The sequence below is a fragment of the Semicossyphus pulcher genome, unplaced genomic scaffold (assembly GCF_022749685.1).
Source record: "Semicossyphus pulcher isolate SPU_LCO1_2020_fin unplaced genomic scaffold, fSemPul1.0.p SCAF_4, whole genome shotgun sequence".
Taxonomy (NCBI): domain Eukaryota; kingdom Metazoa; phylum Chordata; class Actinopteri; order Labriformes; family Labridae; genus Semicossyphus; species Semicossyphus pulcher.
In genome coordinates, this window is record NW_027211715.1 from 21,190,649 (window position 1) to 21,210,246 (window position 19,598).

The following is a 19,598-nucleotide window of genomic DNA, read 5'->3' on the forward strand; positions in this document are numbered from 1 at the left end:
TTTTGTCCCACCCCGAGTAATAACTATGCCACAATATGATATCCAACCTCGTATTGTGTTACCATGCAGATGTCGAACCTTCTGGTGATTAATGGGATCTCAGTGAGGTTTGGGGCGCAGTAGCCCGTGCATCATTTCTGGAAAGATCAGCTGCTGCGGTGAGTCTCAGAGATCATCTTTCAATGTCTGGAGCCAGGGGCAGCTCAGCCAAAGAGGACAGATGGGCTGTTGATGGAGCAACTGTAGCCCGGCCTTGTGCACATTATTTCCAATCAGCTCAGTTAAAACCAAAATGTGTTGGTTCACGTGTTTAAATAAAGCAGTAGGCCCACAAGCAACACGCTTTGCAAGCTGCTGCAAAATATATATAAAGACTTCTACACAACCTTCTACAACAACTCGGTAACCTTTTCTGTTGAACGCACACTGTTGCAGATGGTGACAACATGCAGCTAAAGAGTGGACTGTCAGTGCTTCAAAAATATATTGCACTTTTTTGGTCTTAATATGTGTAAGTTCCAACAAAATCTATGGCTTTATTTAATGTCATTTATAGAAAATATAACGTAATGGAGGCACACAGGAGAAGAGATTGCTTTAACTCATATTTCTCTCTCTCACAGTCTCTTGCTCCTCTGCCGCTCTAGTCTGTATCTCGTTCTCTCTCCTCCCAATCTTTGAACTTCTTTCTCATTTTTTTCTTCTTTCAACTCTCATTCTCTCAAGCTACTGGAGGAATGCCAAAGCCTTCAGACGGAGAGGCCAGATATGAGCGGCGCTGCATTCCAGTCTGCTCTGTTGGTCGAGGTGGACAGGTTAGAGAGGCAGATGGAGGCACGTGACTCCGCTGGTGACAGATGGGAACAAGACCTCTGCCCCCATAACCTCCAACCCCACACTCGCCTCTTCTCGCTGAGGGATTTCAGTTTCTCATGCTTTCAGTTTCTTATGCCGGCCTTTGCAAACCTGGTCAAAGCATAGATGTTTTCATGCCTCAGCATTTTTAGCCTTTTAATCGGCAAGAGCGAGATGACAAGAACGAGGTAAATGAAGGTTGATGGTGACCTTTTTGGCCCTTTAATCATGGTGGTGCTTTTCTTGCGTTTTTGCCAGCAAATCAGTTAAGATTTTGCTGATTGGTGGGAGAAATTTTGTGTGCAAGACCTTCAGTTAGTGTCTCTTTTATTAATGTTTGCTAAATCCAAAGCTTTCCATAACTTTAACCGATTGAGTCGATTTAATATAAACATACAGAATCAAGCTTTCATCTGCCTTTTGCAAATACATGATGCTTGACCCTATTCTTCCTGGCAGGGAATACGTTATCTACACCGCTTATCCTGTTCAGAGTCGCAGGGGGGCTGGAGCCTATCCCAGCTGTCATTGGGCGAGAGGCGGGATACATCCTGGACTGATCGCCAGGCAATCGAAGGGCTGACACATAGAGACAGACAACCTTTTACGCTCACATTCACAGCTGCAGGCAGTCACCAATTTATCTAATAAGCGTGTCTTTGTACTGTGGGAGGAAGCCCGAGTACCCCGAGCGAAACATGCAAACTCCACGCACAGAAAGGCCCCCTATGTCCGCCCACTTTGCACATATGTTCAATACATAGACTGTACAAAAAGATGGACGACATGACAGCTCCCTAAAAGTGAAGCCAAAACATCTCTATCGCCCCCTGCTGACTGGCTGCAGTAGGCTATAGGTTATACAGCCCGCCTCCTCCATGTTAACAGATGGGACATGAGTCAAACTTTAAAATCAAAATACACGCCAAATACATTTTTCTCAAACATGGTTTCTGTCATTATAGCTAGTTCATTCATTTTGATTTATGTCCAATTGTATTTGTTATTAGTAATTTGATGCTGTAAAAACGATGATTGACAGCTCTGTTGACAAATACGCCTCCTGCAGCCAATCAGTTCTGGATTTGCAGAGTAGAGGAAGATTGAGAGGAAACGTAACTAAAACAATCACTACAGTCATTGTGGTTTCCATACCTGTGAACGTTAACCTCAGACCAACACAAAGAAGCTGTTCTGCTGTTAAACATGCCAGTGTGCGGGATCCTTGCTGTTTTTTCTGTAAGTTAAACGTGTTTAGGTTAGCGGAAGGGGCAACAGCCGCTTCACCCGCCAATCTCTACTGCGCAGTCTTTGGCTCCAAATGATGTCACCGTCGCAAGATGGCAGCGCCTATCAACGATTTTGGCATCACTTTCTTACAATGGGACCAGATGGAGACGCATTGTCCATCTTTATATACAGTCATTGGTTCAGTATAATGCTTTTCCTTCTAAATGTAGTTTCTACTTCAGATTCGTTGTATAGGAACATATTTTGTGACCTGCCGAGGGACTGTGGACGAAAAGGAGCTTAGAACTAACTCTACAATGCAGCAAATGGCAACATTTATGATTAAAATTGCACATGGTCCCTTTACAAATAAAATAAATGAATACATATTTTTATGGCACAGGGTTAACATAATTCTGACTGCCTTGTTTCATAGTGATGCTTTGTTTTTTTATAGGGATTTGTTCTTTTGAATTTGTTGGTCAAAGGTAAACAGTGTAGTTCACTTCTATTTTTGGTTTTACACGCTGGTTGTTTGGGTATGTGCTGGATTTTTGTGACAAAGCGCGCTCAAAACAAACACACGCACACAAAGTCCCTGAAAGCTATGTCCCTTTCACCCTTGGTTGTAAAGTACTCACCCACACACACACACACACACACACACACACACATACACACTCAAAGTACAATCCCATTTAATCACAAGAATCCTGACCGGGAGCATTCCTGTCGCACAGAGTTAGTACGATTTGCTTATTAGAGCAAACAATGGTATCTGTCAATTTCATTTTCATAAGCTTAAAGATTACAGAGCGATGTGCTTATCCTCTGTAGCCAGGCCAGCGCGCTGAAGTTCACCGGCTTTCCCACGTCTGAACTTGTTGTATGTGATTTTAGGGAAGTGATTGTCACATGCAGTAAAATCCTTCTGATGTCTCCCATCGAGCAGAGCTGGACGTGTTTTATTGGCTGCTGTAAAAACTCTTTGCACATGCAGCGGAAGTGGATGTATGCACGTTATAACACAATGAGGTTTGCGTTAAACCACAGAGGTTTGTTTTCCTAAAGCTGATCACATCTCTCTCATGTCACCACGGTGCCATTATTCACCTTATGTAGCACCCTCTCAGCTATTGTATTACAGAGAAGCCTCTGTTCAGACCGCTCGACTCCCATTTTAATAACCCGCTGCACCTGAAAGTCTGCATTGCTTTGCCCTTCAAAGTTATGTGCTGATTCAGTGTTGTGAACCCGATGACTGCGCCTGAGAAGCTATTACTGCTGCATAAAACCTGTAGTGTAAAAATATACATAAGCCGACTGTAAAACTGTTACATATTCAAACATGGTCACGCATAAAGTGCACACAAACTCACCAAATATTTCCGTCGATCTTAACACAAACCCTTAAGGAATAACACAACACCTACACACACACGCACACACCACGTGAATTATTTGCATGTAGAAGCGTAAACATGAATATGAATGATTGTAAGCCACGTCTGTGAGCAGACGTTGGCCGCAGGGCGAGATTACTCCGTCTCTTTGTTTTTATGAAAATCCTGTTGATACACCTGCATTGTGTTCGCTTGCTTTTGTATTGGTTGAAAAGTATGTGCATGTGCATGCAAAGGAATTTTGTCGGCCTGTTTGTGCAGCGTGTCAGCTTCTTTGTGCGTGTGTGTGTGTGTGTGTGTGTGTGTGTGTATCCAGGTGGAGGAAAGAGGGGGCAGTTTGCAGCAGGGGACCAGAGAATGAAGTGAAGGAAACGGGAAGGAAATGACGAAGGCCTGTTTTCTGAAACCGCAAAACTGCCACTCTCCCCCTTTGTTGTCCTGTATGGAAACTTGGACGCACGCACGCTCACACACACACACACACACACACACACACACACACACACACACCCGCACACACACACACACACACACACACAACCTGTTGTTGTTGTGACTGTGATGAAAACTCTGGTACACAGGATCTGAGACACAGGATGGAAAACACTGAACTTGGTGAATAGAGAGAGAAAGAGGACAAAGACAGAGAAGAAAGGTCAGACTGATAGGTGGGCTGTTACTCAGAGAGAAATAAGACAGAAAGAAAAATATTAGCCAAATCAGAAATGACTGGACTGCAGAGAAAAAAGTTTTACATGGCAACACTCAATCTTAGTTTGAACTCACGAGATGGATTCTACGTCCTCAGCAATCATCCTTCATTCAGCAATCGTTCGGTCAAAGCTGCTGTCGGCTCTTTATGAAATAAATCTCTTACCAAGTGACATTTTAAAGTGGGAGGTCGAAATATATCATGCTTAAGAGAAATGATTCTCACACGTTTGTCGGCTGAGCAGCGGCCAAATAAAGCATTTGTGCACACGTCAACTCGAGAGCTTGGCTGTGTAGGAAGCCAGCTCTTCCACACTGATAACCCACGGGTGCAGCAGGGTGCAGCAACGACGCAAACAATTACCGTTGCCGCCACAACACGAGAGTCCTGTATCAAACTAGACCGGAAGATGTTTCCACTTGTTGTCGATGCAGCAGAATAAGACGTCAGATTTGAGCATATTTCTCTTTTGACTGTAACGTTGATGTGCTGCGCTCGGCGGCGGCGGACATGATTCATCTGCAGACACCGACACAAAAACAACAAAAGGCCCGTCGAAGGAAGGTCAAAGGTTGCTGCAGGAATGTCATTGGCATGTTTGTTATCACATATTTTCACTCAAATCCGCATAACCCAGTGTGCGTGTGTGTGAGCGCACACGCACACTTTTGATGTTCTGTGGAACAATCTCATCTTGCAGCTCAACAATGTTGTTTTGATTTAGTTTGTTTCTTGCGTCAAAATGCCTCCAGAATGAGTTTTCTTCAGTCCCGTAACACGGAAAAACACAGTTCCCCCCTTGGGCTTATGGGTATTTTGTAGTTGACAGAGGTGAATTAAACTTGTTTTAGTTGGTATATGTATATAGGCGCGTGTACATGTTTGTGTGTGTGTGTGTATGTTTTGTGCTTCTATGCCTGTACTCTGTGTGAGTGGGACTTACTTATCCAGTTTGCAATTTTCAAAGTGTGTGTGTGTGTGTGCGTGTGTGTGTGTGTGTGTGTGTGTGTGTGTGTGTGTGTGTGTGTGTGTGTGTGTGTGTGTGTGTGTGTGTGTGTGTGTGTGTGTGTGTGTGTGTGTTTGTTTAAGGACATATTTATATTCTTAATTAACTAGGTGTGGTACGAGCAGTACATTTTGTAATATAATTGCAGTGTGTTATGTGACGTGGGTATTTGGCACCAGATGAAAACCCAAGACAGATAAACTCTCTCAATAAAAAATGCTGACTTTGCAAATACAGCAACTTGAATCTATTGCTCAGTGATGTTTTATGCAACAGAATCTCTTATCTGCGACTAGTTTTTATGACAAAAAGTCAACCCATTTCATGAAAACCTAAGCACACAGTGAGACGCAGCTCTTTCACAGGAAAAATCCCCTGGTGAGCAGGAAGTGATGTGTTATGTTCCTGGCAGTGGCAGCAGTGAGATATGGCGAGGAAAAAAGTGACAAGAAATGTGCAGCAAAGAAAAACCACATTCTGTTTGTTAAGTTGATAAACTTACGCACTTAAATACGATCACGCCTTCACGTAACCCAGGTGACAAAGTGATCATAGCAACAGTCAAGGGCACTGTGCGTTTTTCCTAGACGACGTATGTGTGTGTGTGTGTGTGTGTGCCTCCTGAGAGCTGATGACATACTAATTCCATGGAGACAGCGTTGTAGGGGGGGATGAGATTACAGTCTGGCAGTGGACGTCCAGCAAGGTTGCTGTTGTTTCCTGGAGCTCATGGCCTGTGTCTTAAGAGGCTTTAAGAGGCTTGGAGGAGATGAGCTGCCATCTGGCTAAATCCCGAGGAGCCCGGCGCACCGGGTTTGGGAACATGTTGACACCGCTGATGTGACGCAGCACAGGTGCAAGATGTCGATGATGCAAGATGATTTCAAAAATATGACACATCTAAAATATTTTTTGGCCAAACCTTCTTGTACAGCCCACAATGTACCACGTATCTACCTGCGACTTACTGAGAAACTTCCTGCAATGATAGGTGTTATTTTGTCGTATGAATCAAAAGAAATAAAAGACTTAATGTACCCTACTTGTACTTTATTTAATAGGGAGTATCAATTTGGAAATGTAGCCAAAAGTACAAATAAATTATACTGTATTTTTATAAAAGCTACCTATGCAGGTGTATGGATGTAGCTTGCCTCCAGGCCCGCATGTAAAAGTTTGTTTGCCGAGACAAAGAGCAAGTGTACTTGGTACTGCAGGATGTCAATGTTTTCAAACATACAGCTCTGTTTTCCAGCACTGCATACAGCAGGTACCCAGTACTTGTTGGGCGGCTGTGGTGAAGCCTGCAGTGTATGAATGTGTATGAATGCTTAGCTGATTGGTGACATTGCATGGCACTGCATTAGACTAGAAAGGCGCTATACAAGTGCAGTCCATTAACCATTTCCATTTTACTTCCAAAAAAACCTTCTCACAGGGTACTCCATTGTCCCAATTGTTATTCCCTTGTTCCATGTTTTGGTTTTCCGCTACCCCGTAGAACTGCAGGCAGCAACCTTTTAGTATTTCAAATGTACTGAGTTGTGCAACAAAATATCACTACTTTGCAGGCCGTTAGGTCTGTAAGTTGCAAGAATTTACACATGAAATTGGTGGCTGTTTCTACAATATTAGTGAAACATTTTAACAAACAGTACTATATAGTGGTGCAGTGGTTAGCGCTGTCGCCTCACAGCTAGAAGGTTCCTCCTACGAATCCGTGCATTCCCTCGGGGTACTCAGCCTTCCTCCCACATCCAAAGACATGCTCATTGGTGTCTCTGTGAGTGTGAGCGTGAAAGGTTTCCTGTCTCTGTGTATCCCTGTGATTGACTGGCGATCAGTCCAGGGTGTACCCCGCCTCTCGCCCAATGACAGTTGGGATCGCCCCCCCCCCGACCCTCAATGGGATAAGCGGTATAGATAATGGATGGAGGGATAACCAGTATAGTATAAATACAGTCATAAAGTATGCTGACTGAGGAATTATCATCAGACTTTAAGTATCATAGCTGCTGTTTTCTGTTTGGCTTCTTGTCATAACTGAAAATTTAACATTGTGTGAGCAGCAGGAAGAGTTCACTCAGTATTAATTGATTAAAGGTGTTGGGAAGCTGTCACTCTCAACCTTCCATCCTTGAAATGAACATTTAAATAAAACTCATTTTCAGCAGGAAACAGGTTTTGGAAGAAACATAATGCCACGGGGACGTCTCTATCACCCTGAAGAATAAATAAATAAATTAACAGCTCATCTGCCAAAATCTTGGCAGTCAATGCATCACTAAAACATTCTGTAACTTATTGGATTTTTCCCCTTTAAATTCCCTCTTGCTACATACAGTATGTATGAATAAACATGAAACAGGAGCGCACGATTTCAGATGTCACGTTGCATCATCTGTTTTCAGTACCTCAGAAGTGATTTGGTTTTGCAGCCTGCCCGTGGATGTTTATCCCTTCACACACTACATTTGTGTCACGTACAGTTCAAACCTGCAAGGAGGAAACATGCTGGCACACAACCTTTGCCGTACCAGTCTGATCAGGTCTGTCGAGGCCTGCTCGGTTCACAGACACTTAAGTTTTCAGCTATGAAAATGACAGCCCTCCTGTCACTCAAGCAGAATATGAGTCAATAAATCAGATTGCGTTGTAGATAAGTCTGTGAAGCTGACAGTCAGAGACTGCACCACAGTTTGCTGAGATCTATGAACCTGCAGCATGTTTTTACACTTCGGTGGTTTGGTTTCAGTGACATTCTAAAGAAAGGTTCTTGGACAATGAAACAGCTGATAAACATTGCTGGGATTTCTGAGAACAAAAGACCTTGTTTTGTTTACTTTCCCCGTGCGGGGAGACACATGGTTTAAGATGCCTGAAGTGGAGACAAACAGTCCTGAATGCTGCTGTGCTCATTCTGTGGTTTCTTCTGATCTTCCCCTCTGACTCTGACAAGAAACTTTCAGGGAGAAGGCAGCTATTTGTGAAGTGCAAATGAGCAAGGCTTGCCGCCCCGAGTGCAAATGCTCTACAGTTGACAATAGAGGATTGTGGATAAGCGGCTAATATGACTGGAGAGCGTGCTGCTAAGAGCAGAGCAAAGTCTGAAGGTTTTCAGAATAAAAGTATGCAACAAATGAATGCTGCCTGTATTCATTACCTTACTGTATTTTATCTGCTTCTCTGGAAAACCTCCACCAGACTACGTAGAACGCCTCATCTGGTGGAGGCCAGGGAGCTTGCTAAACTACACTTCCTCTAGGTTGCCCGCCCTTTTTTGATCGCCTTCAGCAATCAATGTCCTTGAATAAACTCCACTTTTTTGATATTCAAAATTACTTGTGTGCTGTATGGAAAATATTTTTGTTCATTAGTTATATTAATACTACCTAACACCAGAGTTTGGAGGGTTACTTTAAAAATATATTCCCATATAGTTACTAATTACCTGCTAAAAAATGTCAGCAGTAATCACAATTTTAACTTTCAGTTACTTTTGAATTACTTCAACACGGTAATTATGCGCATTGAAATGTACTTTATTAAGTGCTACACTACATCACACTCAAACTTCAAGTAAACTGTCATAAACTTATTTCTACTCACTTATCACAGTCTGGGGCTCGTACTTTCACTCGCACCATATTACTTAACGCCATTACTTGTATTCCATTACTCCCCAAGCCTGCCTAAGACAGAGCTTTAAACACAATCCTAAGTAGTCGCCAGCTTCTGTGCATCCTTTAGGAATATACACTCACCAGCCACCTCATTAGGTTCACCTGAAACATCTAATGTAATCCAATAACATCAGCTCAGCCATAAGGTTTGCTTTTATGTTGCCGGTAATGTACAGGCTGTTTTCTAAGCTGAGGTGTTAATTCAATGATATTTCAGCATCAAGGTCATAACTGGTGGTGGGGCTGTACTGAGCTGCATTATATTCTGAGGTGTTCCTAAAACTCTGGCCCCCTCATGTATGTAAACAGGGAGGACAAAAAATTAGAGACACATCTCAATATAATTTGGACATTAACTATGGCCTCAGTAATAAACATAATTACATTTACACGCTTCCGACTCTCAACAAAACAAAAGTCAACAAAAGCTAAACTGCAGAAAAGCAGAATCCACGGCAGTGCTGTTGTATTGAACTGCATTAGAGTGTACAGGTGTACCTAATGATGTGGCCACTGAGTGTATATTATAGCTACTGTGATGAGCTTTCTTTTCGTGTCTTGGTGACCCCTGTGGACAAAGCAGTATGACGTATGTCTTTGCTTATCTTGTCATGGACATGCATAAGCAGTGTGGATGAAAAATGTCATCCTGTTTTCTTTTCACAGTCAGATGTGTCACTCACCTGACGTCTTTTCTCTGATGAGAAGAAATAAAGGCTCTTCGGGTTTGGGAGCGAGACTTGCCCTGTTTCACCCACCCGGTGGAAGCTGCAACAGGCATTAAAAATACCTATGTGAAAATAATTAATCTTCTCGCTAATGGTCTTGATGGCTTTTGTAGCTCATATAGAGGCATCAGCATTGAGTTCATAACCAGTTAAAAAGTCCTCACAGGAGCTTTAAGTTCCCTCATTGTTCTTTATTTAGTGTTTTTTTGCTGTTTTTTTGTTACTTCTGACAAATCTGACAAATTATGAATCCATACAGAGCACTACGGGGTCATCCTCTTCCCATTTCTTTTGTCTATGAAGTTGTAAACTTTATAAATCTCATTTTAATTATTAACTGCTTCTACTCCAGGCGAAACATTACATGATGTGGCACTAATACCAGGAACAAAGACATAGAAGTGTGCTGATAATGAGCAGTCGCAGCAGTAAAAAAGTCTCTTCTGTTATTTTCCAAGTTCCGATGTGACTGCAACCAGACAGTCAGGCAATGTATTGATCACAACTTGAGATGGGTTATCAATAGGACACCTATTCATGGATGTCGACTGACATGCTGGCAAAATGCCTTTGAATTGAATCGAACAGCCGCCCAGCAACAGCACAGACCCTGATCTCTTCTCTTAGCAACAGTGTGTCGATATCAGGCAGCAGCATGCTTGTACACGATGACCTGCGCAGCATTGATCTAAACACACAGGTCAGGACGCATCTATCGGTGACAACTTCTGTCTGTTTCAGGTCAGGCAGCAAATGGAAAATGTAGATTGAATGAGTCTAATTGATGCCTCCGAGCTTTAGGAGGCTCTCAGGAAATGTGTCAGTGTGTTTAATACTAGGAGACTTTCACTGATGCATAATGTAATGACATTAAAAAACTCAACGTCTCAAAAGACACCCTCAGCAAAACGTGCAGCCTTCAGGGCTTTGATAATAATACGTCACATGTTGAGATAAGAGCCATTCATAAAACCACAGCTAGGAGCAGAGCAGATAAAACACGGCTAAGGGATTTTACAGTAGTGTCAACCTTAACATACTTTGGTGTATTTTGCTCGTCAGATCTAGCTCAAGTGCCCTCTTAAGCACACATACACATGCACACACACACATACACACACACACACACACACACACACACACACACACACACACACACAGACATGTGCATCCTCTGGGACAAGCCTAAGACCTGAGGTGTTGGACTGTGCGTCTGTTTCCTGACTGTATTTGAAACAGGAAAATTACACATGTGGATTTCACCAAAGCTTCCTGATATTTGGACAGATTGGAAAAGCAGGCAACAGTATCTTGTGATAAAAGTTGAGTCTCATTTTTCCTGCTGAACAGTAAAAGCAAAGAGCAGCAGCAGAGTTTCCTGGGGGCATGGCTGCATCTCAAGTCTCCCTCTACACAAAACGTGCTGAAGGGTATCTTGTTAAAAAGCCTCTCTAATCCCATTTTGGTGTGTGCATTCTGCTCAGACAGAAAGTCTGTCCGAGGGTCACCCCGTGATTTTCTCTCTCTGCTCTGTTATTATTCCATTTCCTTCCCCGTGAGCGGAAAGACCGAAATAACCCTGCTGAAATCTATGGCTCTCCAGGGGCAAAGCTTTTGTGTCCAAGCAAGTGGAAAACAAGAGCAGCGGTGGCTGAATGGGACACTGCGAGATCTAGAGTTTCTCCGTCTCATGGGGCTCGGTGCACAGACGCAGACACGTCTCATTACATGGGCAGACTGTACGGAGACCAACCGTGGAGTGTCGTGTGAGACACAGCAGGTATTATTCAGCGGGGAAATTGTAGGCTGGACTCCTGACTGAAACTGAATGATGGCTGAGAGCACAGTGATGAAATATCCTGTAAGTACCTGCCCCTGTGTCTGTGGTGAACTGAGGAAGGGGAGGTTATGATCCTGGTTGAGGGAAACTTACAATGACTCCCATAGAAACTTTTTCCCATGCACCTGTTATTATGTTTTTACCTCCTGAGGGATGGCTGTGATGCTCCAGCTCCATTTGGTTAAATTTGCTTATCTATTGCACACATGAGTTAGGCCCAAGTGTTCCAATGGATACATTTAAATAACTCTGCTGACCTCCTGACTTGTCAGACATAATTAGGTCAAAATCTGGACTGATACTCATCAGACTCAGCTGTACTTTGCGGATGTTATCATCCTCACACACCAAACCAAGTTGGTTAACCTGAAACACACATCCTACCCAATGTCAGCATGTTAGCGTCTCTGTTAGCATGTAAGCATGCTCATGCTAGCGCTGTGTCTAAGTCATTGTCTGTATGAATAATGAATGCAGCTACTGATTGTTCTATTCTAATTAAATTGGTTTGTCCACTGACGCTTTGTATTTGTCACTGTCTTGGGGTTTTTTGAGCCAGAATTGACAATATTTGGACAAGAGTGGGGCGCTGTAGAGGAGCAACTAGCTAGCAATCCTCCATATTTTTTAAGCTATGCAGTCTGTGCCTGTGGCTAACTCATTAGCGGACGAATGAGCTAGTTCACCATTGTGTTTCTCATAAAATGGGCTTTTATTTGTGGTGGCAGCTGTCCAGAGTTGATGGGACTAAAGAAGCTAAGAGAGCTTGTGGAACGTAGCAGACTTGCCACTCGCTCGTACACATTTCTGGTGGGAGACCTAGCGTGCGGTTGAGCTATACTTAAAACAACTGGCCTTTCATCACTATGGCCAGTCGTTTTCCACACAGGAAAAAGCCAATGACAGTGCTTCCACAAAAATATCAAAGCATGACAAACGAGCTACTGAGATGGTTAGCGCAGACGCCAAAACCCGCTAATTGTTGTTAGCATATAAGTCATTTACTACATTTTCACCCACTGAACAAGCTTGAGCACAGACTTCTTGGATGGTACGTTTGTACATCTTTGCTATATTATTTTTCCAACTGTATAAAAAACCTTCCAAACACCGCTAAGAGGTTAAGTCCAGTGACAGTTAGCTGAGGTGACACCTAGCAGACAGCTAGCAGCTCTCACTCAAAGCAGCCCAATAGATAAAATAGCCAAAACACTTTGGACATGTTTAACTACTACTACTTCTACTTTAAATGGGGATTTACTTACTTTTGGCATTTCAGGAACTGCAGTTTGGTGTACTTCCTGATTAGCTTTACCATCCCCAGAGGGTGATGCTTGGTGTAAACAGGCCTCATATAGCATGACCTTATTCCCTTGTGGTGTTTTCTCTATGTATTTGTTCATTGAAGTTGTACTAGTTTACATTAACTCAACTTTCAAGCCTCTGGAGTATAAAATCCCCGACATCTGTCTGAATGTTTTACAGACACAGCCACTGCTAATGGATGCTCTTGTTCAATAATTAATTTGAGCATTCCTGTCTTTGCCTGTTAATGTAGCCATCTGTCCTCCACTTTAGCCAGAGCAGCACCTTAGACCCGTAACTACACACATAGTTAACTAACATGCACAGACACACGCACAACCCTACACACATCCTGGAGGACAGCTGTCGGAATCAAACTAATGACAGATGAGTAATGGGTTTTAGTCTGTCTTGCTGTCTCACACTGTCTGTGTGTCTGTCTCACACTCTGTGTGACGCTGTCTGCCTGTGAGGCACAGGGTCAAAACGCATCATCCTCCCAAAGAACACTACCAACAAAGTTCACCACAACTTTGCTGCTCTCTAATGCTATGTTGTGTGTATATGGTCCTCAACAGTTGTGTAGTTGATGTTGTGTAGTTGTTAATTACACACCTTCATGCTTTAAATAACAGTGTCACATACAGCTCCTCCTCACCTGTCCCGTGTCCCAAGCATCTATTTCTGCCCTGAGGGCTTGTCGGGACATGTCGCTCTCTGCTGCCGTTCCTAGAGATTTGTTTTTAATGTTTCCACAGCCAAGAGGTCACCAGCACTCTGTGCTCTGATTCGACCCCTCTGAGTGATTAGTGCCTCAGTGCTGCTGGTGTAATCATATCCAGCAACAGTAACTATAACCACTCTGGTGCTTTTCCCGGCCCCTCTCATGCATTATAGACAAACAGTTTTTTTTAGCATGGCTCAAAATGAAGCGGTGTGTCTGTCTGGTGATGATGAAAGCCCAGGGTCTGTGTCAGTTCTGTGTTAAGTTAGTGATTGTTTGAGTAAGGATAAGTGTATTCAGTGAATTATAGTGGGATTCATTCTGATGAGGAGTTTCTATGTGATTATAGAGCACTAAGTGCCAAGTACCCAGAGAGAACCAGGAAGTGTTCATATGCTAATATAAAGTACTTTATTCAAGAGCTGTATAGTTTTAAGGCAGTTTAAAAAAGTAAAAGATTTTAAGCTTGTTTCTACTCCTCCTGTACGTTTAGGAGAAACATATTGTCTTTTTTGTTTTCTTTTTGTATCATTTTGTTACGGCTGTATGTTTTCCCTGTTCTGCTCTTCCCAGGTGATGACCCCAGTCATGACATGTGAACATCAGACAGGAGGCCACTGGAGTGGGGACTACCGTTATGCCTCTCAGTTCTGCTGTAGTTCTGCCTCTTGTGTTGTGTTTTGTCGATTTTGTTGGTCTTCAGTTAAAGGAGCATTTCGCCCCTGGAAGAAGCCACTGTCAGTCTGAGCTGGTGTTCTCTGTAAGCGATAGAATCAATAATGTTTGAAATTGGTGCCATAGCTGTGGAGAAAGATGTACAAACAGCTCGTGGTTTCACCCATTCTACATTCCTACAACACCCAGCATGCATTGCGCCCCTCCCTCTGAAAGGAATGGCCCAGCGAGAGACGCTGGAGTGAAATACTACCATTTTCAAAGACATTGATCGCTGCAGACGTCTCAGAGCGGTACAGAATCCGAAATACGACTAGAATATACCGGTGGATCGTCTAAAGTCTACATTTCAAACATGACGATTTTGAACAAGACGACATCGGAAGCGGGCTTCCTAGATTGAGGAAGTGTAGTTTAGCAAGCTCCCTGGCCTCCGCCAGATGACGGAGGAGGATTTTCAGGGCCCGTTGGAGAAGCGGATAGCGTCCTCCAAAGGCACAAAGAGCGAAATTGCATTTTTTTCCTACCATAACGACATTAGCTCCACATAATAGCATGATAGGACTGAGGTTGAAAATCAACAAACTGGCCCTTTAATAGTTTGGTTGTTTGAGTGTCCTTTAATAAACCCCATGTATTTGAGTGTTACGGTGTTTCACATAGTTATGTTTGGGTCAGATTGTGGATAGTTGTGAGCCCCAGAGGACCGCCTTAGGGTGGGGCTTAACAATTTGTTTAACAGCTACACTGGTTATTGTTCTAGATTAAGATTTCACATACAAATCAAATGATGATCGATACAAATAGGTTTTTGTTTTTTTTTACAGATCAAACTTCCAAGCAGCTTATAAAATAGTTCAAATTGCCCCCATATGACACATTAGTATTACAGTAATAAACAAGTAGCCTAATATAAGGCAATTAACATCTTTATGTTGGACACTTTGTTAATTTTTGTTTTCTGTCAATAAAAATTTCTGTCATATTTTTTCACAACATCTCCAATAAGTAATTGCTTCTGAGAAAGATTGAATATTTCTACATTTAACTGAGTAACAACTCACAGTACTTCTTCCACCTCCAGTTATAATGTAAATTGTCACGGAATAAACAATACAAAACAATTTCACATGATTAAAATCTTTTTTCATCTTTAAGCTAGTCAAACTTAAACAACATAGACATTATCTTTTTTAGAAATATGTTAAAATTTTTGCAAATTTAATGAGAGTATGCAAGCTGGACAAGTATGACTCATCTTTCTTGTGTTCTGCCTTTTCCCTGTGAGCTGCACATGCCTGACAGTAAGTAAAGCAAACACCTGAGTATTTGTTCAAGGAGAAAGCGAACGTGACATGTGAATAATAAAAAATCTCTTTTATTATTCTCTCCTTTCAGCCAGGAACTCCGCTCTCTCTGCCTTGGCTGCCTAAAACGTGTTCTCCAACCACTTGTCGTCAGCGAACTCTTTAGTGAGAGTGGTCCTGCTGCACATGTGGCTGATATCCACGTCGGACTGAAAGATTGCGAGGCTGTGACGGCTTTCTGCACAGGTGGGGCACAAGAGAGGTTGCGTGAGAATGTAGGTCAGGATGAAACATCCGACTGTTAATGCGTTGAGCAGCAGACCAAGGGCCTGTTGTTATGTCTTTACATGTACGTCGTCGTCCACTAATTACATTAGGCTGGGCACATGCTGATGATGTCAAGCTTTATGAGGGTAACTTCTGTGGGGCTGCAGCTGCTGCAGGAGAAAAGGCGTCACAGCACATGAGGAAGAGAAACTAACCGTGTGGGTTTCTCTGCTCTGTTGCTTTTAACTCATGTGCCCGATATCCACAAATAGAGCAACAGCAGCCTGGATTTAGATCATGTGTCTGTGTGCGAGTGCCTCCTGAAAGCACATCAATACATAATGAGTGGCTGTGAAGCTTTTTATAGGACTCACCAACCCCTGGCTGAACTACATTAACCCTCTGTCTGTGGATCTTGTTCTAAATCCATGGTGGGAGTGTTTTTTGTTTTCAGTGAATGCCTGAGCATGGCAAATGGGATTGTGTCAGCTGGTGAAGCACAGTCTGCACAGATAACAATCCCCATATCCACCTCCTCTGCGCAGCAGAAAGCCTGTTTTTCTCCCTCCTCATGTCATATTCAGGCCTGTTAGTGTGTGCAGCAACAGACCGGGGTGTTTGTGAGAGTATGTCTATGCGCTGTAGAAATACACGTAGCTTTAATAGATTACATGCATCAATACATCATATCTGTGTGTGGCCAGTTGATACGTATCTGTGTTTTAACCCATCTGGCTGGCAAAGTGGTGTGTTTTGAGGCCTCTGGCTGTGTTTGAAAAGGAAGTCAGAGTGTGTCGCTTTCACATTTAGAGCAGCGACATCACTTTGCTGACCACATCACATGTGCTGTCATGAGAGGTGATTCTGTTTTTTGCCACTCTAGATGTCAGATATTTAGTTGTTTCATAGAGGAAGTAATTTAGTCGTTTATCAGTCGCTTCTGTTTAAAATACTAACTACTAATTGTTCCAATTATAGTATGTAAGGTTCTTTACATGCAACACACCCAACATTATAAAAAGATGTACTGTATGTTTTTCCCAGAAGTGTCTCACCCAAGACACTCTGACGTTATATCAAATAAAAGGCAGCCAGTAAAGTGTCAGAAGGCCTCTGGTGCTTCTCCTCTCCTGCCCTGTCATTAAAGGACCCATGTGATGTTCTAACTGCTTGTGCGTGTGGTGACGTCCCCCTGTGTGGCCTGGCTTCCCTGAGGCCAGTCACAATGAAAGGGCCTTCAGAACTGTAATGCAATAACCTTCGCAGCATGTTCCCTGAAAGTAATTTAGGTGAAAAGGATAAGAATCTAGCCAAAATGGAGCACAGATTGAACAACGCTGATACTCTGATGATAACGCTGATAATACCTGTCGCATCTCCAGCTGAGAGAATAGTTTCTATTTACATTTCAGTCTAGATGTGACCTTTTTTTAGCACTGCAAGTCTGACCTCCTTTTAAGACTCTCAAGGTAATTCCCTCCCATTTTTAAGAGCACCGAAGGAAAACAAAGCCTACGTGTCTTTAAATCTACACATTCACTTCAACAACTTTATATAGTTTATGTTTTTTATTGATAATTCTATGAGGTTCACAGAACAAACCACATTTTTCATTCTTTAAAAAATAACATATTTATACTTAAAACATCTGACTTTACATTTTAATACATAAAGGTTGTTTCCTTTTGCACAGCAAAGATATGACATTTATGTTTCAGACAACATAACAACAAACATTATGTACACAAAGTCAACATAATACTTGAAAGACCTACAACAGTGCAAAATAAAAGTAGATGAACAGGCTGTAACACCCTGACAGGAAAATTAAGGATGCATGTTTAGACCCACTGAACCACTCAGGGAGGAAAACGTGCTTTAAAAAACCGGAATGTTTTTTGGATCGTTAGGAGCACTTTTCAAAAGGAAAATGCAATGTCCGAGAGAGAGAAGAAAACATTAGGTAAACAAGCTCGAGGCTACAACAAATCCTCTTAAGTAAAAGATGGAATTAGTGCCGTGCGTCCTAGGGCGCACTGGGATTTTGTCGGTCCAACCTCTCATCCACATACATTTGATTTTCCTTTTTTTTCCTCCTCCGTTTACACCTTCAAATATCATTCAGTAGCCTTATTGTGTCTATGGTTTCTGGATCCTATAAAATTGGTCGTGGAGGCACAGATTAGGGTTCACTCTCTCCAAAATAAAGTTGACACAGGAAATGTTTCTTTTGGAGACATCTTTACCCAACATAACAATGCGCCAGAGGCGCACAAAAATGTCATAAACAATCAGGCAACTTCCTGCACCTTTATCTCCTGTAGCCCGTTAGTGAGCGGAGGGGGCTCCTGGTTGCTCTCTATGGAGGATTCGCTCCCCGTGCTCTCTCCAGAAAGAAGTCTGGTGACTCTGAGATCAGCTTTCAGTGTCTGCACGTCGTTTCCTATACACATTTCTCCCAAGTCATTAATAATCTGACACAACTCCTGTTTACCGTTTGTAACACAATCATCGACAGTGTCCAGAATGTCCTCACACTCAAAGTGCATCGCTTTCTCCTCCTCCTCCTCCCCGACCAAGTCCTCAGTGATGGAGCCGAGCTTGGGCGCGCTCCGGCTGCGCTCCACCGGGGGTTTGTAGTAACACTGTCCGTTCAGGAGCTTCCTGATGGGGACCAACGGGATGGTCTGTTCTCCTATGAGCTGCTGTTGCTGGTGCCGAGCATCGTCCCTCCGTTTTAGTCTTTTGAACTCAGCCAGGGCTGTAGCTGAGGTCTGGTACAGCAGCAGCGCCATGGCCTTTGCCTTCTCCGGCTTGGACACCAGCACTGCGTGGCAGCGCAGCATCACAGCCTTGTGCTTCATCTCGTGCCTGTAAATCCAGGCGAAAATCTTCGGTAGTCTCGGGTCCGCGACGCAATAAGTTATCCGGTGCAGCAAGTACAAGTGTCCCGGCCTCCTGGCCTTGTCGTCCACATGCACCATCCTGATGCCCTGCGAGCTGATGGTCAGCCTCATCTTGGTGCCGTTCTTGCCCATTTCGCTTTTGCCCCAGATCTTGCTCACCGCTACGTCCGTGCAGCCGTCCCCTTTGGACTGGATGGTGGTGGCATTCCCCAGGTAGAGCACAGTGTATGTGGGGTCCTCGCTGGTGATCTTCACCTTTTTCCTCTTTGACTTAAACATGCTGCCCACCCTGTTGAGTGCGCTCTCAGGGCAGGACTTGGCGAAGGAGGTGAGCGCGGAGTAGTTGAGACTCACCGCATAGCCCTTCTGCTTGGACTGCTTGTCTTCCTCAATCAGGTCGAACTTATTCTTCTTCCAAGGCAGCATTTTATTTCCAGTCAACAGCAACAAAGTCTACTGAGAGAGAAAGAAAATAAAACCTTATATTAGGCTACTACTAATCCTAGAAGTGTCTAGTCCTGTCAGGTCATTTATGAGCTACTCTATGAGAACTGAACGCAAAGACACCGTACTTCATCTGTTCATCCTTTAAAGTGCTCTGGTCCATTGTGATGTTCCCCGTCCTGTTTCCATTTAGGACAGCGTACAATCTACTGTAGAGGCACGAGCTTCCCGATTTATACAGAGGGAGAAACCATTTGAGTGTGGCTGTAGGGGGGGCTGAACCAAATAAGAGTTTTGCTGTAGGAGCATATCTCTGTCTCTGACTGTCTAGTCATACATGACGCTCATGTTTCCTGTTATTTTCAAATGCACAATAATTTCATACACAGTTCTTAAGAATGATATGAAAACAAACAAACAAAAGAAAAAAACAACAACAGACTACTTGGTTGAATGCATTAAGATATTGATAGCTACATAACCATTCCTTGTTACAAGAGGTAAAAGGGAAAA

General features: G+C 43.1%; 1 protein-coding gene across 2 annotated transcripts; it reads right to left on the reverse strand.

The window, feature by feature from the left end:
* Nucleotides 1-17,343: 17,343 nt before the first annotated feature.
* fam43a (family with sequence similarity 43 member A) lies at nucleotides 17,344-19,283 on the reverse strand. Of its 2 annotated transcripts, none has more exons than XM_069679988.1 (2): nucleotides 19,214-19,283; nucleotides 17,344-19,097 (listed from the first exon to the last, which is right to left on the reverse strand). In XM_069679988.1, the coding sequence occupies exon 2, from the start codon at nucleotides 19,065-19,067 to the stop codon at nucleotides 18,027-18,029; it is 1,041 nt and encodes a 346-aa protein (XP_069536089.1). In that variant the 5' UTR covers nucleotides 19,068-19,097; nucleotides 19,214-19,283; the 3' UTR covers nucleotides 17,344-18,026. The 2 variants fall into 2 exon arrangements, with proteins under 2 accessions (XP_069536089.1, XP_069536090.1); XM_069679989.1 differs by having other exon boundaries at nucleotides 17,344-19,094; nucleotides 19,214-19,277.
* Nucleotides 19,284-19,598: the final 315 nt, after the last annotated feature.